Raw genomic sequence first — 26,671 nt, forward strand, 5'->3', positions numbered from 1 at the left:
GAAAGGTGAAGCTAATAGCTAAGTTTGGCCTGGGGTAAAATATGTATTGATTTCTTTGGCAGGCTCTCAACTCATAGAGAGTGCACAGTAGGTTCCTTGGGTTCTGGGGAGGACCTGACCATCTCTTCAATATGAGAAATGTGCTACTGCCACATTCAGTTTGAAACTTGCAGCATCGGGAGACGGACTTTGCACAAAATAACACTAAATTTCAAAACTTCTCTTTTTATTTTTTGTTTATTGAAACAAATGATTATCATTTACCACCCTGGGCTTGACTTATACAAAAACTATTAGGAACAATATAATAAAAACAAAGTTTAGATGGACAGAAAAGCCAAGCTTCCCAAATGTATAAAGTGCTCCCAAAGAAATGTATTTACTATGTTGCTTGTGAATGCTTCTGAACTACTTGTAATTGCAGCAAGCAAATATTGAAAATTTTCTCTAACCTGAACAGATTCCAGAAGCCTTTATCTTGGAAGGATATTTAACTTCCTTCCCTTTTCTTGCTGGTAGTGTTCCTGTTGATTTCTTTTAGAGAGGTAGTGCTTGAAATGGTCCAAAGGAGCTGATCGTCACTTCCTTGAGAAGTTGAGGTTAAACTTGTTCTTCCTGGTAACACATCATGCTTTATTTTCATAGGGTCATGCATAATCTCTTGCCAGTCTTTGCTTCCCATTATTCTTCCAAATGAAGAGGAAATGGTTGTGCAGCTGAATGCCCCCTTCACTCTGAAATGTTCTGGAGACAGTGAAGTGAGCTGGCAGCATCCAGTCCCAGAAGGCAACCATTCTATAATCATCAGAAATGAAGAGAACAACAGTGGCCTTTTTGTGACTGTCCTTGAAGTGGCAAACGCTTCGGCTTCTCTCACTGGATTATACATTTGTTATTATAATCATTCTCAAGAAGAAGATGGGGAGGTTGAGGGGAGAGAGATCTACGTCTATGTGCCAGGTGAGTTGATTGAGTTCATCCTATCTCTGGCAGGTCACCAAGAAGGCTTTCGGTTAGAGAGACAAGTGTGGTGTTTTTGCAGCTTCTGTTGGATGCCTGTGACTTAGAGCAATTGAATACATAATCAACATCAATCAATCAATCATTACTGATTGACAGAACCAGCTAAAATGTCTAAGGCTTGGTCCTTTTAATTGCAGGGCACCAATCTAAAATCCATACTGCTTTTGTACCATGGCTTAATAAAATAATTGTACTTTGGCAGTTTTATTTGACCACAGGCATGATTGATCCCTTGTTTGAAACATTCTCAGTGGATTATAGAATTAGCTGGCAGACAGGCAAGCTTTAAATTATTTCATTCTTTATTATTCCAATGAAAATGAGGGGTGGGTGGTTTTTTTCATTATGAACAGTCTATCTCTATAGGAAGGTATTATTTTCTCAAAGAATTTTGAAAGCACAGGTGGAAGCCATTTTCTTTATTAAAAGCAGAAAGCTTTTAAAGTCCACGTACTAAATCAGTTCCAAAGCAGAAAGTTGGGGAATGGGAGAAATAGGAGCTATCAAAATCTCTTCGGGAGGAAAGCAAACGCATTCATTTATGGAATGCAAGTTCATATGCTGCTATATGTGAGTGATAGTTACAGGGTCTCACACATTCTTTTGTTGGCTGAGTTCTGGACCTCTTTTTCCCCTATCACACATCCCAATTTTGCAGCAGATACACCTTTTACAAGAAGGTATTATACAGTAGTAACATTATCAAAACTAGATTTTTAAATTTGCCTTTTGATTTTAAAGTTAGAATGCCATTTCTTCCCTAACTGGAATCACCAACCTTTACATAGATGCACAAATCCTGCAGTGGAAAAAAAGATACTGTGACTAATTCTGACCCAAATAGAAATGTAATAGAGCAAAATTTGGGTAAGATCTCACTTTTTAAATGCTGCAGCTGTACAGCATTAATTAATTTTGTCCTCTTTCTAATGAACATCTGGGGGTTCTTGGGGAAGAAAATAGTGCCAGGTACATTCTCAGTTTGGTCTAGTGGTTAAGGTGCTGGGCTAGAAACCAGGAGGCTGTGAGAAGGAAAGGAGAAGTTATCTGTCAGTTTAGAATGAGGTACCATCAATATACTGATGATATCCAGCTGTATATCTTCATCCTGGGGCCAATGAGAGACATAGTAGAAATCCTGGAGGCTGTCAAGGTCTGCATGGGGGAAAAACAGGTTCATACTCAACCCAAACAAGACAGAATTGCTGTTAATTCAGATTCCATGACTGTTCCAAGTTTCCAACTTTGATTATCAGTTGGGTTGTGCTCCCATAGGCTCACAGTCTGGGATCTTCCAGGATACCCATCTTGTACTAAAGGAGTAGGTGGAAGAGCAGATAGAAGCTTTAGCTGGCGTGCAGTTGAGCCTTACCTGGAACAGAATGTGCTAAGGACAGAATCATGCCTTTGTCATCTCTTGGTTAGATTACTAAAATTCATTCCACACCGGACTACTGCTGAAGATCACTCAGAAACTTCAGATGGTCAGAATGCAATGGCTGGCATGCTCACTGGCCAGTCACAGTATTACCTCATTACACTGCTGTTACGAGAGCTGCTTTGGTTACCACTGTGTTTCTGAGTACAGTTCGAGGTCCTGGACACTATATTCTAAATTCAGTATGGCTCAGGGCTTGGATATCTAACAGACTGCCTCTCCCAGGTAGATTTTGCCTGCATGATCCATGTGTCTTTATTAAGGGACCCCGTCTTCTAATTGTGATAGGAGGGAGCCAACACTGGGTGTTCTCTGTGAGCTCTCCTTCTGTGGAACAGTCTGTTCACCAAGGTGAGGATGGTCCTGATTCTCATGGCCTTCTGGAAGCTGGTAAAAATCAAGCTGTTCCAAAAGGCTCTGGAATTATTAGTACCTACAATATATTCATTTTATGTTAGTTTTAATCAATTGCTGGAATGTTGCTTTACTGTTGTTATTAGTATCTGTAAATCTGGAGTTCATCCAGACTGAAGCAGTGGATGAATAATAAAGTCCATACCCTTAATGCAAAAAAAAAGGGTGTGCGTGCAATTTTTGGTTCCCCTTCCTGAGACCATAAAAAGGATGTTGATGACACCATGTGATGACACATTTGGCAGAAAGTTGCACTGATTAAGAGGACCTTGGAGATCAACCATCTCCTTGTTCCCAAGGTTCATAACTAGCAAAAAAAGTGTATTTATGCAAATAGTAACATGCGTTTAAGCATACATTTTGCAACCATTTTTGCCAATGTGGCTGGAAAATTGTTCTTAGAAGAAAAACAGAAGAAACTGATATTTTTCAGGATTAGATTTATGTGGGAATTTGAATTTTATAACATTTTCAATGCTCCTCTGGAAAAGCAAAATAAACTTCCACATGATTTCTGAAACCTTGAATTCAAAATATCAACAATTGCTGAATTTAGATTTTTCTAAATTTAGATCCTTTCCACCTGCCTTGTCCAGTTGCTCACTTCTTTTCTTCTTAAAATGCCACAATTTCTGGATTCTACTGTAAAGGAGGCCAATCCAGAAATCGAGTCCAGATGGGGTATTCTTCTATGGTGCCCATGGAGAGCAACTATTGAGAATGTATATAACATACAAAAGCATTTTTAAACTCCAATGAAAGTCATTTAAATGACTCCTATCTTCAGGAACAGACTAATGGATACCTCACAGAACATAGAATGGAACAAAAAGAGTTTTATGGGATTTATGGGAGCTATTATTTGAGTTTAAAAATGCTTTTGTATTATATATATCATGTTAGCCAGATTCACCAAGTGACAGAAAATATTATTGATAAGAAAGAAATGTAGTCTTTATTAAAGCATAAATTCAACTTTGCCCAGGAATGTGTCTCATCAGACATAATTTTTAATCTTCTGTTTGTGTACAACTTTATCATGACTTGATCTATTGCACTTTTCCCCAGTGGTGCCTTCCAAACCTGGTTATTGCATTTTATATGCATCTCTTTTTTTGGAGATAGGTTCTATTGTACCCTACCTCCAGCCCTCTGGATAAGGTCCCATTTCATTAATATAAGTGAACAGTTTAGCAGCAGAGATGCCTACCATTTGACAAGATGGTTCTGTACATCAGTATTCTCACAATTCAGTCCCATTGTGTTCAGTGAAGCTCACCTATTTTCAAATATATTGAGGACTGCTGACTTAAAATGATGTATATATGATGTATGTTATCTGTGTTATGTTTATCAATAGCCCCAAACAGATGCATATGCAAACATACCCCAGTATATGGAGTTGCTGAGCATCTCACTTTGACCTTTCTCTCCCAGGAAAGCTCCTCCTCCTCCTCCAGTAAAGATCTAATACAGAACCTTGAGCAGAAGATTTTGGGTGTCATGAAAGGGTCCTGAATCACCAGTGTTTCATTTACTAATTTTAGTATCTCTAAGGAAGGAACAAGAGAAGAATCTTTGAAGTTTCTTCCTGCAGTAGTTAAAATAACTTGACCACCCTTCAGTAGTACCCACCTTAATTTGTTGGGGTTGCGGAAACAAAGCTGTTTGCTGCTTTGCCTCTTGCAACAGCCCTGGATCTACATGACAAGTCATGTGGAGCAAGTCATGTGGCCTTGAATAGATCCACCTGGCTGTGACACCTACGTTCTCCTGGCTATGTTTCAAAGACCTTGGAAAATAGCAGTGTGTTTTGGGTGGCATCAGCTTGTCTGGGTAAGAGAAGGCCCAAATGGAATAACCCATATTTAGACACATGGAATGCAGACTTCAGACTGAATCTATTAACATAAATATATATTCCTCTAACCCTATTGATACATCAGAGTATCTCCTTCTCAACAGATCCAGCTGTTCCCTTTGTTCCAACCTCCCCGGAAGATTTGTTCATTGTTGTCAGTGAGGAAGACAATTCTTCAATTATCCCATGTCGCACAACTGATCCTAAAGCTCAAGTCACTCTAATGAACAGTGAAGGAAAAGTCCCATATGCCTCTTATGACAATAGGCTCGGCTTCATCGGAAACTTCTCTTCAGGGTCCTATATTTGCAAGACCACTGTCAAAGCAGTAGAATTCGAGTCTGGTGAATTTTTCATCTATGTTTACAAAGGTACAGCTCTATGTGCTTTTTAACTGAAATGGATAAATAACAATCTTGAGTCTCTTAAATGCCCTGTGGAAAGGATCTAATTGCTTCTAGTCAAAGATATGGTCATCATATCAGTACAGATTGGAAATGTGAGAGTTAGTTTTCACATGGTCCGAGGAAAACAACTGTTAGCCCCCCCCCCCAAAATACAGATGGAAATGGGAACTTCTGTGCAAAAGAGAGGCTGAGCAGCCTGTTATGTAGGGCGAGGAAGAGAAAGAGGTGCAAAAAGGTTTGAATATTTATTTTATAGAAAGGCCTTGTACTTGAAATACTGTGGCCATTGGAATTCTTTAGTTATGGATTTCTAACTTTACTTCAATAAAAGGTACTTATCAAAAGTCTTGAAATTCTTTGAACTTGCCTAGTTGGTTCCAGTCCTGTCTACCAATTAAAGCCCAACAAGAAAAAAGTCTTCTGTCATGTGGTCTGTGAGGCATAAATAGTTCATCTCTGGTCTAATGGTAGGATTAGCCATGTGATTAGGGCTACCAGAGACCCACAGACCACAGCCAGCCCTTCCTAAAACCTTGGGTGTGGCATCAAGATTTCCCTAACCTTCTCTCATGCCTGTGAGTTTTCCTCCCTACTGCTTTCCAGTCTTACTACAGGCGCAGATCCTTCCTTTCTTCCTAATCCCCAATTTCCATTTTTCCTAATTTCTGAATGTGCCTGACAAACATTCATTAGATGCTATAGTTGGCATAGTTAGAACTCAGTGATCATTCAGACAGCTCGTACAAATGAAAATGATGTTGTACTGGAGAATTTAACAGTTTCAAGATAGATTGGGTAAATAATTTATTTTGAACATCTTTGGGGAGGGGGAATCAATCAATTTTTAAATGAGAGGGACAAGGACAGCGTTATTTATTGCTTATGAATGTAATTGTTATTTTGCCCCAATTTCATGATTCTGGGTGGTATACAAAAATCTCAATAGAAATCTTGTCAGATAAACCATAATATCAACAAAAGCCATCAAAAACAGTAAGAAAGGTTATCACACAACCCACTGAACCTGGTTACTGAATTAATTCATTTTCTATGTTTGTACAATACATTGACCTATAAACTCATCAAAGAAGCTTGGTTCACATATCATACCAAGCCTCATGCTCCAGGTTAATATTAACTACAGTACACTGAATTTATTGTTCAAATGCAAGTCTTTAACAAACCTGATTGTGTTCAGAGAACAATTTATTGGTAAATTTAGTTTATGTTAACCACTCCCACTTTGACAAAGGCCATTCCCCCTCTGCCTATCCTATATGCAATAAGTTTCCATAAGAAACATATTGCAACATGTTTCTTATGGAATTTTATCTGGAAAAGATTGTGCATTCCCTACTGTCAGGCAGATTGAGCAGGACACTTCAGGCAGCAGGTGCCAGGAGAATAACTGAGGCAACAGTGTGTCCTATTCTACATCTGCAGCTAGATTTCTGCTTTTGAATGCAAAAGAGAACGCTGTTTCATCCTTCTTAAGATTCAAATGTAAGTTTAATTATGTAGAATGGGATGCTGAACACCATCTCTTCTTTCACCTCAAGAAGCAAAATGTCTTGAGTCAGCCCTGTGAATGACATATTTTGAAAGTACTATGGTTTATTTTGATAAATTTCTTCCCACACTTATTTATGGTTGATGTTCTCCTTAATATACAGAGAAAAATAAAGAACGTATGTTCTACGCATATTATTTCCTAAAGATGTTTAATCCTCTTCCAGCTCCATCATACCTTCATGTTGAAATTGAGTCCCTCAAGACTGTGTATAAAACAGGAGAAACCATTACTGTTACTTGTGTGGTCTTGGATAATGAAGTGGTGAACTTGGAGTGGAATTATCCAGGGAAAGCGGTAAATATCCCTTTTTGTTGTTGACTAAATGACTGGAGAATACAGTGGGTGAGGCTTTAATTCCTTATTTTTAAAAGAAAATGTTGGGATAAAGACATTTGGAAGAAAGTCCAATTGTTAATTGCATTTGCTTGGTCAACAGTCAAGATTAATAGTTAGCAAGCATGCAGAGCTTTGCAAGATGTTATGGGGGAGATGAGTAACATATGAGTTTGACAGGAAGTGGGACAGGAAAGTAATAATACTTCCACAAACCTGGAAAATATAATACAACAACAATGGTTTTTGTATAGTTGCTCACATGTTACACTTGTGTTGATGAAAGAGTATGATTATTTACAAATGTCTTCAAATTCATAATCAAAAGCAGCCTTCTGTACCCAGGTCTCTCCCAAAAGGTTTGGACTTCATATTCCCCAACCTGCATAATTAAACACCTTTGATAAATATGGAATCCAGAATAGGACTTCCTCTGAAAATCCTTGTGTACATAAAGATTGACAAGAGATAATCATATTTTCTGTAGTTACCTTATTTTAAAAAGATTTCTCTTCTGACTACCCATTTCACTCCCTCTCTCCCAAATGCAGAAGAATAAAGGAATAATCACCCTTGAAGACATCAAGGTTCCAGCCCAGAAGCTGATTTATAATTTAACCATTCCAGATGCATCAGTGAAAGACAGTGGAGATTATGAATGTTCTGTTCGACATGTGACCAAAGATTTTAAGAAAACTGAGAGAATAGTCATCTATGTTCATGGTAGAATCTGTTTCTCTTTTTTCACACTATTGCCCACGAGAATGGCAACAGAGGTACTTATGGAATCATTGTCTTCCTACAGATAAAGGATTCATTCATTTGGAACCCCATTTCAAGCCCACAGAAGCTGTCAATCTACATGAAGTTAAAAACTTTGTAATTCATGTTTATGCATACCCAGAGCCAAAACTGTTTTGGCTGAAAGACAATGTCACTCTGATGGAGAATCTCACAGAGATTGTCACCAGTTCCAAGCAAATCCAAGAAACGAGGTAAAGGAAAAAGTCTGGCATAGTATTGATGGGTTTCTTCACTTCTAAATTCTCCATTCGTGAACCAAGGTTTCTCCTCAGTAATTGTTCATTCTCCCCACTGAATAATTCCATTCCATGATGCACCTTTCTGAAAACTTTCTCTAGTTTTCTCAGTCTATACTTTCCACTCTATTTTGACCAGTTTTTAAAAACTTTCCATTATCATTCTGTCATGCCTTACATATCATTTGACAAAGAAGAAGTGCTGGTTGAACACAACACAGAATGATTCTGGTTTATTCCTTGTTTCTTGTCAGCCAGTGTCAAGTAGATACTCCATAAAAAACATGCAGCTTCTTGTGTTTTCCTTCCCAAAATATTAACCCTTTTCATTTTCAAATCAATTGAAAATATTGGCTCTATACTTGCAACATGTTTATAATCTGGACCCTCCATTCCTGCCCTCCCTGTTTTCTTCCTCTTCTGCTACATCTTTCACTGTAACAGTAATTAAACCAGTTCTAAATCTCATGAGTTCAGAATTGCACACTTGCATGGTTATCTTTCTGTGTAATCTATCTGCTGCCTATCTTCTGATGAGTCAGATTGTAGCTCCCAACACCCCCAATTTTCTTTGGTTGAAGAGAAGTAAGCACAGTGATTAAGCACACTGACAGTTAATTCTGTCAGTGGAAAACAGGATATAAATGTTATAAATTGATTGAGGATCAGAGAGAAGAATTACTTCAGAATTGTGACATTTTGGTCTAATGAGTCTTTTCTGATACATACACTTTGGTTTCCATTAAAGGAATTACTTGCTTCCTACTGTGCTGAACTATTTTTACCAGTATTTTTACTATTCTCCACAGATATCAGAGTATATTAAAATTAATTCGTGCCAAGGAAGAAGACAGTGGATACTATACACTCGTAGCACAGAATGAAGATGAAATTCAAAGATACACTTTCTCTCTGCTCATACAAGGTAAGCCTGTAAAATGGGACAAGCCAATATTATAATACATTACGTGGAAAGCACATGAGGTGTAAATATAACATCAAGTCCAATATGTAAATGTAATAACAAGGAACAGTTTAGAATGCCCAAATTATGAAGACTTGGGTTCAGACTCCGGATCAGCTATGAAAGCCAGTGATTTCAAACTCTAGATCAGCTATGAAAGTCATCTCACAAAGTTCTTTTGATGATAAAATGAGGGAAACCACTCCTATGTGCAACATATCTGAAGAGGAATTTAAGTCTTACTTTCTGTTTACCAAATTGGTTTAGTAGCACGTTGAAGTAGGTACGTCAGAAAAGTAAAAGTAGATGTGTACAGATGAACTGGACATATTAAGAAAAATAAATAGTAATGCAGAATAGTTTGCCTTTCCTCCCATCAAATGGCTGCTGTAAAATCAATTCATGAGTGAAATAGATTCGCTTTGCACCTTTCCACCAATAATAACTTCAACTGACTCCCCCCATTCAGATCATGTGCCATGAGATAAGTTAATTATTATATCTCATTGACCTATCACTTACCATCCCCTCACACAATAAATCATGTGCACGTACTCTTCCACCACATTCTGCATGGAAGCAGAAAGCATTACCTGCATTTGAGGATGTTTGGCCAACTGACCTGTGATCCCTGAGTCTAAGTGCCCTACTGGAGGACACTCTGGTACTCAGACACACTTATCCAGAAGAAATTTGTCTGGAGGAGGAACTACCTTTCATCTTCCATTTCCTTGTGGACCGTAACATTGACAAGGAAGAACATGGAATACAGCAGATGATCAGAATTAATGAGGCAATAATGTGAAAGTAAAAATGAGAGGCATTTGTTTCTCCTCAGTGCAAACTTCAGTGACCATAAGCAAGGAGATCTCAAGGAAAAAGAGGGGATGTGAATGGCTCATTGCAGGCAGAGCATCTTGCAAAGACATTGAATGAGAAAACAGGAAGTTTATATCCTCCACTGCAAACTGTCTTGCTAGCAAGAAAGAGTTGAACAGGGTCAGGTGAGCACAGAGCAAGAATCAGAGGAGAGCACAAAGGTTTTTGGAAGAAGCAAGCTGTACTGGACATCTGCCAAATTTCAGTAGCAAAAGTCACTTATACAGTGACTGCCTAGAGTCACTGAAACAGTGAGATGGGCAACATATAAATTTAATAAATAAACAAACAAATAAAATCTTTGGGGGTTCTTGGAGTGCAGTCTATAGGCGGCAGAACGTGCACTTCTGATTTACAGAGTGAGTAAAACAATAATGGTGACTACAGCATACAAGCACACCATTCTGGGGATACAACGACTTGAACACAGCCCCATGACAAACACAATTCCTGATCATGGGAAACAAGCAAGTCAAGGGGAAAGTTAAACTAGAACCTGTCTGGCTGAGATCTAGTTTTCTTTGTAATGAAGCTTTTTCTTTATGTGAGGCTACTGATGGGGAGCATCCAGCCATATGATTCCATTTCTGCCTGTAACCTGAAATGATGTAGCCCAGGAATAGTTTTACCACCTCATTCCATATGTGAAAGTCAACCTTAAGATAGCTAGAACCACATGGTTTCAGCTATACTGTAGGGCCTTGGTAGTATAAATAACCTTGCCTCCATCTACATCCTCACTGTTACAACTCAGCTTTGCCATTTGTTATTAATATATTCAACATTTACATTCTCTCAAGTTGCAGCATTGGTATGAATAATACCTCTGAAATTCAGCCAGTAATATGGCAAATTATGTAGGAAAATCTTGCTTGCTTGCTGCTATCGGTGGATGATAGTCAGGGGATTATTTCAATCGACATACTTAAACATCTGTTGTGCTTGGCTGAAAGGCAGAAGTGGTCCCATCCATATGGATTTAATTTGGAGAGAGGAAGGGGAAGGGGCACATTAAAGGGATAAGGAATCACAGAACAAAATAAGCATTTAGTGGAGAACTTATCCTGATGACCATTGTTTAGTGAGTTTTTAAGGAAGAAATTTGGAAAGAGTTCATACAGATCTGGTTTTCATCAGTGCTATCAGATACTTTTTTATTTACTTGTATCCTTAAAAAGGGCTTCAGTTGATTGGGTCATAGATTATAAATGTTTTAATACAACTTCTTTAATAACTGCAGATGGTAAATGCTGTTTTAGGAGAGCTCTTCCTTCTTCTCTTTGACATGGAGTGGAGTGTGTGCTTTTTATCACAGGGTCTGCTATAACAATGCACAGTGCTTTAACTAAAACCAGTTTGCCTCTGAACTATTGAATTTATTCATCTGTAAAATTAACTGATTGACAAACTGACTGGTGATAGAAATCTGGTAATAAGAGGGTCATTAGCTACTCATACTGGTTGGACGTATTGCAAAGTTCTCAATTTGTAGCTAGTAACTGGGTAAATCTAGGTGAACCTTTATTAAAAAGTAAGTTACACTGAGTTCAATGGGACTAACTCCCAATTTAGATAATATTTGAAGTAGTGCTGCAAGCTTCAATTAGTAAATAAGAAGATATATTTACTATGCTATACCACTGTGATAGAGAATGAAAATTCTTTTTTCGGATTAAAAAAACTTTCTCCTCTGAAGACACTTATACTGAAGTTTTGGTAATACTGTATGTCAAATGATTTACATAATTTAATTGACAGATGGTTTATCAAGTAATAATGACTACTCGCAGCCTAAGCTCTGAGATAAGGAGTGCTTTGTTAAGATTTAAAATTGAAATAGCCAATTTTAAGTTGAAATAGTCAATTGAAGAGTTGATTCATCACTTTTTCTTTCATAGAAACATGGGTGCAGAAGATCTGTTAAACATAATCTCCTTTCCAGCTGCCTATATTATTATCTTATTTATTTATTAATCATATTTGTATAGCCACCCATCTCACAAGAAGGTGGCTCTGGGTGGCGTACAACACTCAGAATAGTCCCAGGTATTCTGTATCCAACAGCAGAATATTGCTAACTAAGAAGGTGCAATTCCCACTGCAGTCAGTACAAGTAGTCCTTGCTTAGCAACTACCTTGTTTGGTGACTGCAGTTATAACGGTAATGAAAAAGTAACTTTATGACCAATCCTCACATTTACGACCTTCACAGGTCTGTAAAGCAAAGGAAAGCTGAAGTATGATCATAAGCAAAGTTGTGGTGTCACTTAGTGACTACTTCATTTAATGACTGAGTTGCTAGTTCCAATTTTGGTTGCTAAAAGAGGACTACCTGTAAACTATTAGTTCCTACTGAAAAGGAAGAAGTAGCTTGATCTTACACCAGCTGGATCCATGATGGTGTTTTCTATATATATTGGATTTCAATTCTCATGATTCCCAAGCACCTTGGATGTTGGGCCATATTGGCTGAGGATAAGGGAAGTTCAACAGATCCAGAACCCACCAGATTTGAGAAGGCTGTGTTATGCAACTGGTGAATGAGTTTAGCTGGAGGTCCTTCCAGGAAAATGTGCAATGTATTGCCTTCTAGTAATGCAGTCTTCTTACTTAGAAGTAAGTTACATTGAATTACTCTCACTTTTAGGCAAGCATTCATAGTATTGCAGCTTACAGTCTAATCTTATGGCTGTTTAGTTAAAGTTCATCTCATTAAGAGAAATTTATTTCAGGTAAATAGGCATAGATAATTCATATAATGCAGAAGACTAACCTGTCTCAGGGAAAACATGCAAAAAATGCCTCAGTTTCTGAAGCTGGGTTTCCTCAAGGAACAACTGTGTCTGCCAGGCAGATGTGAATTCAGAAATAGTCTGGCTCTGAAGAAACCATCTCCAGTACACAGACCTCTTACATGCTCTTCGCAATTTATTCCTTTCCAGTTCCAGCTTTAATTCGAGACCTGGTAGATAATCACCATGGCTCTGCTGGGCAGACAGTAAAATGTTTGGCAGAAGGGACACCCCTCCCCGATGTGGAATGGCTGGTTTGCAAGGACATTAAAAAGTAAGGTCTTTGATTTTGGCTGCCTTTGAGTGGCTTTAGCTGGATGGTATAATAATATGCTTACTATGCTTTTCATAATATATATGTTCCTCAATTGGGTGCCTTCCAGATGTATTGGATTTCAACTCCCATAACTCCAAAATTGGTCTTCACTTATTAGCAATATTAACAATGTTTTTCTTAAAAGATTATCCTTACCTGGGTGAATGGCAATTTGGATAAACTTATTGAATATGGATGTTTAAATTGTTTCCATTCCTCCTCTAGAGAAATGTATATATTTCTTCATATATGTATTCTACTCTCATATATTATTTCATTATTATTTTTATTTTTATTTTTATTATTAATTAGATGTTAAATGTTTTAAATTTTGCTTTTTAGTTTCTCTTTCTTTTCAGTACTGTATTATTATATTATTACTTTAGTTTTAGGGTTATGGTTAAGGTGCTGGGCTAGAAACCAGGAGTCTGAGAGTTCTAGTCCCGCCTTGGGCATGAAAGCCGGCTGGGTGACCTTGGGCCAGTCACTCTCTCTCAGCCCAACTCACCTCACAGGGTTGCTGTTGTGGGGAAAATAGGAGGAGGAGGGAGTATTAGGTATGTTCCCCACCTTGAGTTATTTATAAAAATAATAAAGGCGGGATAAAAATTAAATAAATAAATAATAGAAAATGGTATTGGGCAGTCAGAATGGCGAGTGGCTAAAGGGTTATGGGTGTTGAAATCATTTGAAAATAGGTTTGAGACCACTTGTGTAAAGTTTTCAGATTTGGGAGTGGAAATATGATTTTGTTGATTAAAATACCTCTTGAATTTTTAATGCTGGCTCTTAGGTGCAATCAGTGTATTGTTAAATGTGTGGATGCCTCTACCTTTAATCAACCCAAGCCATGAGATTTCTTAATCAGAGCTGGACCAACAGGAATGGTTAACCATTTTCTCTTACACGGTATCTCCTCCAGAGCTGTTATTTGCTTCCTGAAAGAAGCGGGAAACCCATTGTATGTTGTAGTTATACAGTATATAATTTAAAACTCAAATTTAGTTGTTGCTAATAAGTTGACCTTATAAAATGTATCTAACAATATTTTATAAGCTTAAATTTTCCTAATTTGAAAACATGTGGGACCAAGACAAGAATAATACTTTTCTGAGAGCCAGTGTGGTATAAAAAAAAGTGTTGGACTGGCATCAAGAAGACCCAGGTCCTTGTCTACATTTTGCTATAGAAACTTGGTCACTTGGTGACCTTGAGCTAATCACTCTCTTTCAGCCCAACCTACCTCACAGAGTTGTTATTGTGGGAAAATGGGAGAAGGCATTGAGTTTTTGTGTGAAAAGCAGTATAAATCCATCAAATAATTTGGAATAAAGGATACAAGTTGAGATTTCTCCATGTGCTTGGTATTAATACTCCTGAAGTGCTGATTGTAATACAAATAGGCTAATGTTCAAGGAGAATTTTGATATTGCTTGGGCAGTGTGTCCTGGTTGTAATGGTTGCCCTAGCCCCAAATACTCAGACTCACAAGAGGCTGCTAAATGAAATCTGATTTATTTAGAGTACTAAAGGCAAATACAGAGAAAGCTGAGAATGAGCAAAAGCGCGCCAAATACAAACTTAAACCCTTGGTGCAAACGTATCCCGCCTCCCTCGTAACAGCCCCGCCCGGCACAGGTGCTAGCAATCGTCAGAGTTGCTAGCCTGGGAAAGTAACCTTGAGCACAGTAGATAATACAAATACATTCCAAAGCAAAGCCAAAAGATAACCGTTCCCATCCTCCCGAGAAAGATGAAACACGCATCCATTTAATGACATGCGAAACGTTACGATGCATCAAAGACATTGAAACGGCGAACATGACATACCGCCCTCCTAAAAATACACTTAGGGACCCGGTTTTGTGGGGTAAGCAGAGTGGAAGCGGGCCACCAAAACAGGGGAAGCTACATCTGGTGCAGCGACCCACTCAGGATGAGGGAAATGTTTCCAACGAACTAAGTATTGCAAAGAATTGCGAAGGCGTCTAGAGTCCAGAATTTCTTTAACTTCGAAGTGTTGCTGACCATCAATCATGATGGGGGTGGGAGGTGGAGGTTGACGATGCCAACGGTCAGAAGGAATAGTCGGTTTGAGTAAGCTGCAATGAAAAACAGGGTGTAAGCGTTTAAGGTTATGAGGCAAGTCAAGTTTAAAAGTCACAGGGTTAATCTGAGCGATAATCGGGAAAGGACCCACAAACTTAGGCGCAAGTTTCTTTGAAGGTTGGGATGACTTGATAAACTTTGTTGAAAGGTACACAGAGTCCCCCACTTGGAATGCCGGTTGGGGGGCCCGCTTCCGATCAGCATACAGTTTATAGTCTGCTTGTGCATCTGCCAATGCCTTTTGAATCATTGGCCAGGAGTCAGCCAGTTGTGTTGTCCAATCATCTGGAGTAACTGCACCAGCCGGAGGTTGCGGTAGATCAGAGATAGGTACAAAGTCCTTACCGAGGGCTACCCGAAAGGGGGTTTGGCCAGTGCTTTGATGCACTGCATTGTTGTAAGCCACTTCAGCAAACGGTAGGAGGTCTACCCAATTGTCCTGCTGGTAATTCACAAAAGCTCGAAGGTACTGTTCTAGAGTCGAGTTAAGCGCCTCAGTGGCCCCGTCCGTCTGAGGATGCCAAGCCGTGGATAGGGCTTGCTTCGTGCCTAACAGCTTGAGAAACGCCCGCCAAAATTGCGAGGTAAATTGTGTACCTCTGTCCGAAATCAAGCGGGAGGGACATCCGTGTAACCTGTACACGTGTACAAGGAATAGGCGAGCCAATTGACGTGCCGACGGAATGGACACGCAAGGGATGAAGTGAGCCTGTTTGGAGAAATAGTCTTTGACCACCCAAATGACCGTTTTGCGTTGGCTGGGCGGGAGCTCGACAATAAAGTCCATGGAGATTTCCTCCCAAGGGGAAGAAGGGGCTGCCACCGGTTGCAGCAGTCCTTGGGGCTTGCCCACCTTGCGCTTGGACATTGCACAAACAGTGCAGGAGGCAATGTAGTCTTTGACATCTTTACGTAATGTGGGCCACCAGAATTGCCTCCGAACGAGGTGCAAGGTTTTTACAAACCCGAAATGACCTGCAAGTTTGTCATCGTGTGAACGTAGTAACACATCTTTTCTGAGGCTTTCAGGAACGTAGAGGCGGTCGGATTTCCAAGCAAAGCCTCTGTCAAAAGTAACATTGTCTTTATTTGCAAGCAACCAAGTATCCGTTTTCAGTTCTTTTAGAAACTTTTGTTGCAACTGGGAGGGAATTGACAAAGGACTTGGCTGAACAGCGCTTGTGGTGGGCGGCTGCTGCGCGCGCGTTTGGCTTCGCGTCACAGCCTGCATGCCCAATTGGGGCGCCGTCCATAGGGTGCTTACCACATCTGGCGCTGCCCCAGAGTCCTGAGGTTGCCTTGACAAGGCATCAGCCAAGAAGTTCTTTTTCCCTGGAATAAATTTAAACTGAAAATTGAATCGATTGAAAAATTGAGCCCAACGAACCTGTTTGGGGCTCAGTTTTCGAGGGGTACTAAGAGCCTCCAAGTTTTTATGGTCAGTCCATACTTCAAAGGGATGATTTGCCCCTTCCAACAGATGCCGCCAAGCTTCTAATGCAGCTTTTACTGCAAATGCCTCCTTCTCCCAAACATGCCAACGCCTCTCAGTCTCAGAGAATTTGCGGGATAGGTAGGCACAGGGCTTGAGGCATCCTGCCTCATCCTTCTGCATCAACAATGCCCCAATAGAATAATCGGAAGCATCTGCCTGTACAACAAACGGCTTGGAGGGATCAGGATGCTGTAAAATTGGCTCTTTGACAAAAGCTGCTTTCAGGCGCTCAAACGCCGTCTGACAAGCAGGCGTCCACCTCAACAGCGCTCCGGGATTCTTGACTCTCCTAGTATCTCCCACCCCTTTGGTTCGCAGCAGCTCAGTTAGGGGCAAGGCAATCTCAGCGAATCCCCTTATGAACAATCTGTAATAGTTGCTGAACCCCAGGAAACTTTGAAGTTGCCTGCGGGTGCGGGGACTCTCCCAGTCCATGATAGCCTGCACCTTGGCAGGGTCCATTTCTATGCCTTTATCCGAAATTCTATACCCCAAGTAGTCAATTTGGGTCTGATGAAAGGCACATTTCGACAGCTTAGCATACAATTCAGCCGATCTGAGTTTACACAATACCTGCTTTACCAGAGCTACATGCTCTTTCATGGTTTCAGTATAAATCAATACATCATCCAAATACACAAGTACACCTTTGAACAGATGTTCATGTAAAACCTCATTGATTAATTGCATAAATACCCCAGGGGCCCCAGCCAACCCAAACGGCAACACCTTATACTGGAAAGCTCCCAACGGGCAATTGAATGCGGTTTTCCACTCATCCCCCTCCTTGATCCGTACACGATAGTAGGCTTCTCTTAAATCAAGCTTAGAGAAGATCTTGCCCTTGGCCAGATGTGACAACATGTCCTTTATCAATGGCAAGGGATATTTGTTGGAAATTGAGACGGCATTTAATCCGCGGAAATCCGTACAAAGTCTCAATGTCCCGTCCTTTTTTGGGCGAAAAAGAACCGGCGCCCCCACAGGTGAATTCGCCGGCTCAATAAATCCGCGCGCCAGATTTTTGTCCACAAATTCCCTCAACAGAGTCAGTTCCTTCTGCGTCATGGAATAAATTTTTGGTTTAGGCAATTGGGTGTTGGGCAACAGTTCTATGGCACAGTCCGTCTTTCGATGGGGGGGCAACTGATCGGCTTCCTTTTCACCGAATACATCAGCAAACATCCAGTACTCGGCCGGCAAGCCTTCCAGAGGAGAGGCCGGGTAAGGCGGAGTCGCAGCTGCCGCAACCCCCACCATCTCCTCTGGGGCACCCTTACCCTCGGCCGCTTGATAAAACCCATCCCTAAACGTGATAGTTCGGTAGACCCAGTTTATGTGGGGGTTTTGCTGCACCAACCAGGGTACCCCCAACACCACCAATGGCCCCCCAACCGGAGCCACGACAAAAGACAGCCCTTCCTGGTGACTGCCCAGTTGCAAGGCTACACGCCCTGTAAAATGGGTGACCGGTTGGCCCCCTGCCACGGACCCATCCAGCTGAGTAAAAGCGATGGGTCGCTGTAAAGGGAACGTGGGGAGCTCCAAAGCCGCCACCACGTCGGGGTGCATAAGACACCGGGAACACCCCGAATCAATCATGGCCCATACTTCCACAGTCTTGGATTGGGAGCCCAATTTCAATTTCACCATGAGTATGCGGTAAGTGCCACTCACCGATGGAGGCTCGCGCCCATCCTCTACCACCTGCCCAGCGGCGCCCTTTAGAGCAGGTGGCTGGCGTTTCCCGCCGGCTGCGGGATTTCGGTCTCCCCCTCAATTTCGAAGAACATCACATCGTCTCCCTCGGTTTCAGCCACCGCAGCTTTCTGCTTCCTCGGCAATGCAGGGGACTTGGCTGGCGGTTTTCCGGGCCGTTCCTCCACCTTTGCCTTCGGGCATGCTGCCACTCTATGCCCCTCCTTACCACATCTCAGGCACAAGCCTTTTGCGTATCGCTTCTCCCGCTCCTCGTCCCAGGGCCGTTGTCCCGGTTTCCCCCCGGTGGTCGATGGGCGGCTGGGCTTCACCTCCCGCCCCGACTTGGCGGTCTTCCGCTGGGCAAAGATCTCCTGGGCATGTTCAGCCCTCCCCGCCAGCAGGATCCACTCATACAGCGTGTATGGGTCGTCCCTCCCCAGGGACCAGCGCAGCACCTCTGTATTCAAGCCATCCTTGAAGAGCTCGATAATGGTTGCTTGGGACCAGTCATCCACTTTCCCAGCTAGCGCTTTAAACTCCAAAGCATAATCGGCCACTGATCTGAACCCCTGCTTGAGTTCCTTCAGGGCTCGCTTTGCTCTCTCCTTTGCTAAGGGGTCCTCGAAGTGTTGCTTCAACGCCCAGAGGAACTCCTCGAGACTTTCCAGTTCAGGCGCCTCCGACTGGCACATCTGGACATACCAGTCTGCCGCCCTCCCCTTCAGTTTGGTGGCAATGGTGATGATCCTTGCCTTTTCCGATTGGAAAAACGCCCCCCATTCTTCCATATAGGCTTTCGCGTTCGTCAGGAAGAACGAGAGTTTGGTCGGGTCCCCATCAAACTTGACAGGGAAGTCTCGCATGCCGCCTCCCGCCGCGCTGCGCCCCACCACCGGTGCTGCCGCGGCTTGTGTTCCCCTGGCTTGGGGCGGCACGGGGCCCCGGGGCGATCGCCCTGGCGATGCTGCGATTTCCATCCGGACCGACTGGTCCCCTTCGCGCCTCCGCACCACCCTTCGCCGTTCTGGGGACAGCCCCTGGGAAGAGGGGGTTGAATGCCTTTGGCTTGATTCTTCCCGGACCTCTCGCAACGAGGTCACATCCAAGCTCAGCTGTTTCAATATAGCCTCCAACGAATCCATTTTGGACTCCAACACTCGGATCCGATCCGGAGTGGGTGAGCCCTCCGTTGGCTGCACCTGCACCACGTTGGGGGACAATGGGTATCTCTGCCTCCAGGAGGGACCCCCCGCTGCCGTGGCATCTCCTTGGGTCGTATCCCAGGTGAGCAGCTCGCCCGGAGAATTTACGGTGGTCTCTGGGGCCGTTTTCAGCCCCCCGGCTTCACTCTCCGACTCGGAGCTCGCCTCCTCTCGGATGGCTGACAGCTCCCCTCCTTGGGACGGTCGGCCGGACTGCCTCACGGTCGAGTCCGGTTCCCCTTCCTCCATCATCATGATGTCGGGTTCAGTCATCGCGGGCTCTCTCCCTCACAGGGTTAGACGCTTGTCTTTCCTGGACAGGGGCCAGCGGAGTTAGGAACTTAGGATTCTCAGCTTTATGTAATGGTTGCCCTAGCCCCAAATACTCAGACTCACAAGAGGCTGCTAAATGAAATCTGATTTATTTAGAGTACTAAAGGCAAATACAGAGAAAGCTGAGAATGAGCAAAAGCGCGCCAAATACAAACTTAAACCCTTGGTGCAAACGTATCCCGCCTCCCTCGTAACAGCCCCGCCCGGCACAGGTGCTAGCAATCGTCAGAGTTGCTAGCCTGGGAAAGTAACCTTGAGCGCAGTAGATAATACAAATACATTCCAAAGCAAAGCCAAAAGATAACCGTTCCCATCCTCCCGAGAAAGATGAAACACGCATCCATTTAATGACATGCGAAACGTTACGATGCATCAAAGACATTGAAACGGCGAACATGACACTGGTGCACATAAAGGTATTTGTTCACTAAATAGTTCTCAGTAAAAGAAGATTCTTTGGCATGATCAATCAAAAAGCTACTTCTTTCTAGATGCAACAATGATACCTCATGGACTCTCCTGACCAACAATATCTCTGATGTTACGGTGGAGACTTACCTTGATGAGAGAAACATGGTAGCCAGCCAGGTGACTTTTCAAAAGGTGGAAGAAATAATGGCTGTTCGATGTATGGCAAAGAATGACCTCCGTACTGTTACAAGGGAACTAAAGCTTGTGGCTCCTAGTAAGTTAACTTGGTTTGATTTTGTTTCATTAGTTCAGCTTGCATTTACATTCACCTATTACAGACACCAAATCAAATATATTAATGTAATAACAATTTATTATTCAAAGCCAGTGTGTGAGGTTGTAATAATGCATGATGCCTCTATTATATATTTAGAAGGTTAACAACATATCACAAAGAAAGCAGTGCCATAAAATATTTTGTGCACTGAAGTTTTTATAAGTACTATAAATATTGCAGTACTACTCATCTGAAGCCAGTCTGATATCTCCACTTTTTGAGGGACAACTCCTATACTGTGGCTAATTTCCATATGATAACTTTTTCAGTTTTATGGTAAAAGGGAAAAATCTGTCTCCTTTCCATTACCTTTGCCAAGCTGTCTTAGTTGACTGATAATTTTTATCTTTTCGTTGGCTTTCTAAATGTCTACAGTTCTCTTTTAATCTTGTCTTCATTACTGCTTATTTGCTGCTTTGAACACTCTTTGGTAGGAAAGTAGAAAAATATCTTCCACAAACACATGCTTGTAGGCCATAAAAATATCTCAATAATTTTCTTCATTTCCCAAGTGGAGCTAAACTGTATTTGCTAAAAAAAAAAAGTATACAAGAATAGACAGAGAGTTGGATGACAGATTGAAAACAACTTCTGACTGCTGTTTATATCTATGTTGTTATAAAACTTTTGAAACTTTAGCTGGTAATGAAGTTTCTAAGTTGAGCTGAACCTCAGATTTTTTTTAAAGAAAAATAGAAAAAATATTGACATGAGACTTTAATCTCAAACAGAGCATCAACATAGTTAAGAGGTGGATGTACACAGATAAAAAATGAGAATTCAATTCAGCTAAAATTAAGTACCGAATTATTACTAAGTTAAGTACTAAATAATTATGAAAATTAAGTACTTAATTATTCAGCTAAAATTAAGTACTACTTCTGGAACAGAATTCTCTCTTAAATCTTTCCTACTGTAATAAAAAGGACCTGAGGGACCGTCTCATCCCCATTAATCAACCCATCCCACCCGGTCAGGCAGAGACGGCATGTTACGGACCCCGTCTGTAAGAGAACTTCATCTGGCTGGGTCCAGGAAGAGGGCCTTCTCTGCAGTTGCCCCTGCCCTTTGGAACATCTTGCCCCAGAGATGAAGCAGGCACCTTCACTTCTGACCTTCAGGAGTACCCTGAAAACTTGGTTCTGCCATCTCGCGTGGGGTGGGAAGGTGGGCAACCATTCATGGGGTTGGCTCGTGCCTTAGAGCCCCTTCCACCTGATTAACATTTTTTAACCTCTTGGATTTTATACTTATTTATATTGTATTTTATATTTGTAAATTGTTTTTATAGGATCTTAATTGTTTATTATTATAGTTTTAATTTTATTGTAAACCGCCCAGAGTCCCTCTTTTGGGGGAGATGGGCGGTAGCAAAATTTGAATAATAAATAAACAAACAAACAAATAGGATGATGAAGAGAATTCTGTTCCAGAACGAGTAGACCTTACTGAGTTCATGGTATCTACTGTGAGATAACTGTATATAAGGAAGATCTGTTGAACACATTGGGATTTATTTCTGAGTAAACACGTTCATGTTTAACTTTTCCATCAGAATCAATGGGGCAAAGATGACAATACTCTGTACACTTCCCTGGGAATAAGTCCAACTGAACTTAACGAGAACATTCAAGAACAAAAGATTAAAGTACTTCCTCAACCCCAAAACAAAACAACTTCAGATTTTTTAAGAAGATATCATTAAAACTAGAAAAAATCTATTTGAAGTAGCACATACTGTATATCTGAAAATAAATATACACTGAAAATAAAAACATATTTAGACCAAGGCTAGCATTTATAACATAATAAACTAAGCATGTTTAGATATGACAGTCTTCTTCTTTTGCAATGCATCTGCCAAAGAAACAGTAGCAAATATAACCCTCTTAGAAAATAGAGGGTTTGTCTTCTCTTTTACTTCATCTAGATTGTCCTCACACATTTCCTTTGATGTTGTTTTTAACAAGGATTACAGAGGATAGAAACAGAAGAGACGTGGTCCATATAGTGAATTTTTTTAATGGCTTAATCTGGAACTATTGGGTTTTGTTTTGTTTTTTTGCCGACGTGCAATCCACATTACAGGAAGATTACATGAGTTTTTACAGATTAATTTCAATGTCTCTGCCTTACTCCTGTGTTAGTGCCAGTGATATCTCACAGCAAATCATAATGAAAAAGTTATTTTGCTTAAAAAAAGAAATGAAAGAATCCTATGTGCTTCTCCTTAACAGCATTAAGATCGGAACTAACTGTGGCAGCTGCTGTCCTGGTACTCCTTGTGATTGTCATAATTGCATTGATCGTCCTGGTAATCATATGGAAACAGGTAATGAGAAATTCATTTTTCTAAACCAAATTCCGCATGATTACTTAGTTAGGATGGGGCTGATGCATTGACTTCCATGTCTTCTATTGCACAGAAACCCAGATATGAGATCAGATGGCGAGTCATTGAGTCCATTAGTCCTGATGGCCATGAATACATCTACGTGGATCCAATGCAACTGCCCTATGACTCAAGATGGGAATTTCCTAGAGATGGATTAGTGTTAGGTAAGGATGAAAAAGAGGCTTTTGTTTGTTGCTGCTGCCAAGAAAGGAGTCTTGATGTTTGCATAGGGAACCTCAGAATTATTATCACCATTAATTAATTATGTTCCAGAAAAGGTCTTGCTCCTCTTAGCAACAATGCCTTCATCCTAAACAGCTCAAAATGCTACAGGTGTGACTGCTACAGCCTCTCAGATCATGGATGATGGTTCTTAGGGTGGTGAAATGTAAGTGGCATGGAAAGTATTTTTTTCTTCTTTTATGAGGCTTCATGAGAAATTCCAGTAACACTGGAGCAGCTCATGCTGTTTCTACTCCCTGGCCAGGAACTAATGAAATAGTTGATAGTGATATGATGAAAACAGAGAACTGGGGCTTTCCTGCTTGCTCAGGGCATCTTCCTACCAACCTACTGTATTCTCGTGCTTACTTTACTAAAGTAATAATTTGAGGTGGTAGAATTCTCAACTTCATTACTTCAGACTGTAGGTAGATGGGCATCCTGCATCATATTTGGGCAGGAACATTTTCTCTGAGTTTGAATCCTTGTATAATAAAAACAGGGGTCCCAGTGCTCAAGAATGGAGATATCAGTAAATTTTACTAGAAGGTTTACAGAAGTATCCACCTCAATTTTTTAAGAAAAACTCTTAAAAAGGAGAAACAATCCCAGATGGGGTTCACTGTCACAGAGTGATGGCCAACTGAATGGAACAGAGCAGTGTTTCTCAACCTTGGCAACTTCAAGCTGTGTCGACTTCAATTCCCAAAATTCCCCAGCCAGCATGGAATAGAGTGTCCTGGAAAAAGATAAGGCTGGATGAATCTAGAACTAAAGAACTGTACATTGCAACACTCATTGCATATCCCATTGTATATAAAGCCATATATAAATGAATGAATGGGTAGGTAGGTAGTCAGACAGATGATCAACTGTCTCATGTATATTACTGCCCTCCACATCATATCCCCAGCTGGCTTTCATCTTTCAAGAGTTCTTTCTGATAACAAAAAGAAAGAAAGAAATCAAAGAACCAAAGGCCCTTTGATTTCCATGTAACCTGAACTACTTTAGTTATCTTCAGTACAATGGGAAAATATCCCATCAATCATATAAAAGCTAAAGGATATCTAGTTTTCAGTCAAGGTGAATGATATTGCTACTATTTATGGGCTAATGGAAAAACAGAGTTTTAATTATAGATCTGCAACTACTGTAAATTGTATTTATATGATCTATTCTTGCAAAGCTGAAACGAATCAACTTGTTTCAATCCATTAACCCATTTCAACATCTAATTTGCTTAGAACAGTAGTCCCAAAGGTCCAAGTTAGAGAGAGGCAACTGCTAGATAATGATTGGCTTATTTATTTTCTTTCACATATTTTTAGAAAGTATGAAAAAAGTTATAGAAACCTTTCTGCAGAGCTCAGCACTGAATCCTATTTCAATTTTTATTGACAGCCTTAGAGGATTTAGACTAATAAGAGAGGACTGTATCTGATAATATACAAAGTTTTTTCCTTTCATATAGATTGGCTGTAGCCTGCAGAAACAAGATATACTAATCTTATTCCAGACATTTAATCTGCAAATGTTACGCGCACACACACAGCCTTCAAAGGACATGAGAAGGGTGAAATAGACAATTCAGTGATAAATCCTTGATTCTCAGGAAGTTCACTCAGTGTTCTCTGCACATATTTAGCAGCAGATTAAACAAAATAGGAAGTATTTCTCATGTTGAAGATACATCATCATGACACTGATATGGGCACTGAATGATGACTAAATCAAGCCACACCAACAAATCTTTAAAGGAGCTGCATCCTGCCACATGGTCCACAGATCTTAAGTCACAAAGAGCTTCGGGGCTTTGGTTAGCACGGGCTTTCTTCATCCTGGTTTTATATCAAGAAGCCAGATCACAGTTTTATTTGCCAAAGAACTGTAGAAAATTACTTTGTGGGCTTTTTGATAATGGATACAACTGTGCTTCCATTAAAGCCAATTAAATAATGCAGAAAAATTAGGTTAAGCTTCTCCTAGGTTCATCATTAGAGCTGACGAAATGCTTTAATGAAATAAATATTAATCCAATCTTCTGAGCATAATTCAGAATTTGCAGAAAGATTTCTAAGGTTGTATTGATTCCTGAATTGCGACTCAATTCTTGAGCTTTGTTTGTAAACATAAATTGTACTGTGAGACTGGTATAGTGGTAGATGAATACTGTAGAACTGTTTAATTTTTATGACCTGATCTGGCTGTATAAATATGAAATTAATGAAAATTTCGCTGAAACACAGAGAAATCAAATATAGAAGCATAGTAACTGGCATCTCCATGAAGGATGTTAGTGGCTATTTGAACTGGCATCTTAATGTATTGTTTTATTATCTTTGTAGTCACTATTGAGCCAACTTGGCGTAGTGGTTAAGGCACCAGGCTAGAAACCGGGAGACTGTGAGTTCTAGTCCCGCCTTATGCATAAAGTCAGCTGGGTGACCTTGGGCCAGTCACTCTGTCTCAGCCCTAGGAAGGAGGCAATGGCAAACCACTTCTTATTTTGCCAATCAAAAATGCAGGGACTTGTCCAGGCAGTTGCCAGGAGGCAAGACTGACTTGAAGGCGCCTCTCCCCAAAAGTCCTTATTAGGATTTATATTCATGTTGCTCTTTTTCTAATTCTTATTTCCTATTTACTTCACTGGGGGAAATAGGTTACATTGAGCAAAGCAAAATTATGTTTTAATTAGATGACCAAATCAGTTTACTAGGTTCACTCTGAAATGCATTTCAGTGCAGTTATATAAAGATTTCCACAGCCAATGAGTTAAGATATGACTTAATTCTCAGTAACCATATTCTCTTGTCCATAGGCCGAATCCTTGGTTCTGGAGCTTTTGGGAAAGTAGTTGAAGGAACTGCATATGGATTAAGCCGGTCACAACCAGTGATGAAAGTAGCTGTGAAAATGCTGAAACGTAAGCATTTTTCAATTTACAACTAATGCACTGCATCATTCTCTTTAATGCCATACCGTTAGCATTTGAACTTGAAAAAAAAATTAATTAGCTCGGTATATTTCCTATAAAATTAATATTTAATGTGACGAGGTACCTTTAAAAAAAGGATTGGATAAAGTTACACGTTTATAATTTAACAGCTTGAGTCCAATAGTAGCAGAACTGAGAAAATCTGTAATTATTTAATTGCAGTATTTTGCCATCAAATTTGGTGACCATTAAGTACTCAAGAAGTTTCAAATTATAATTTATTAACACTGTGTGAAATAAACAAAGCATGAGCAGTGAATATAACACAGGACACTTCCATACCAGCAGGTTTATATCTGCTGCCTCCCAAAGTAGTTTGAATCTCACCCATGGATCACCTTCAGTTCTGTCCATCTCAAAATACAGAGAAAAATACTTTGCCACTCCAAGAGAAGAAAATAAAATAATTTGCTTGTGCCTTTCTCCAT

The 26,671-nt window shown here is 40.6% G+C and overlaps 1 protein-coding gene across 1 annotated transcript in view; it reads left to right on the forward strand.

Moving 5' to 3' along the window:
* PDGFRA (platelet derived growth factor receptor alpha) overlaps positions 1-26,671 on the forward strand; it is a 55,332-nt gene that overhangs the window by 14,373 nt on the left and 14,288 nt on the right. The window contains exons 3-13 of the mRNA XM_063310553.1: positions 646-960; positions 4,841-5,107; positions 6,880-7,010; positions 7,601-7,772; positions 7,855-8,044; positions 8,899-9,014; positions 12,875-12,998; positions 20,372-20,565; positions 22,866-22,960; positions 23,055-23,187; positions 26,067-26,171. Coding sequence (XP_063166623.1) covers positions 646-960; positions 4,841-5,107; positions 6,880-7,010; positions 7,601-7,772; positions 7,855-8,044; positions 8,899-9,014; positions 12,875-12,998; positions 20,372-20,565; positions 22,866-22,960; positions 23,055-23,187; positions 26,067-26,171 — 1,842 coding nt within the window. The remainder of the gene's footprint in view (positions 1-645; positions 961-4,840; positions 5,108-6,879; positions 7,011-7,600; positions 7,773-7,854; positions 8,045-8,898; positions 9,015-12,874; positions 12,999-20,371; positions 20,566-22,865; positions 22,961-23,054; positions 23,188-26,066; positions 26,172-26,671) is intronic.

The sequence above is a fragment of the Candoia aspera genome, chromosome 8 (assembly GCF_035149785.1).
Source record: "Candoia aspera isolate rCanAsp1 chromosome 8, rCanAsp1.hap2, whole genome shotgun sequence".
NCBI lineage: Eukaryota > Metazoa > Chordata > Lepidosauria > Squamata > Boidae > Candoia > Candoia aspera.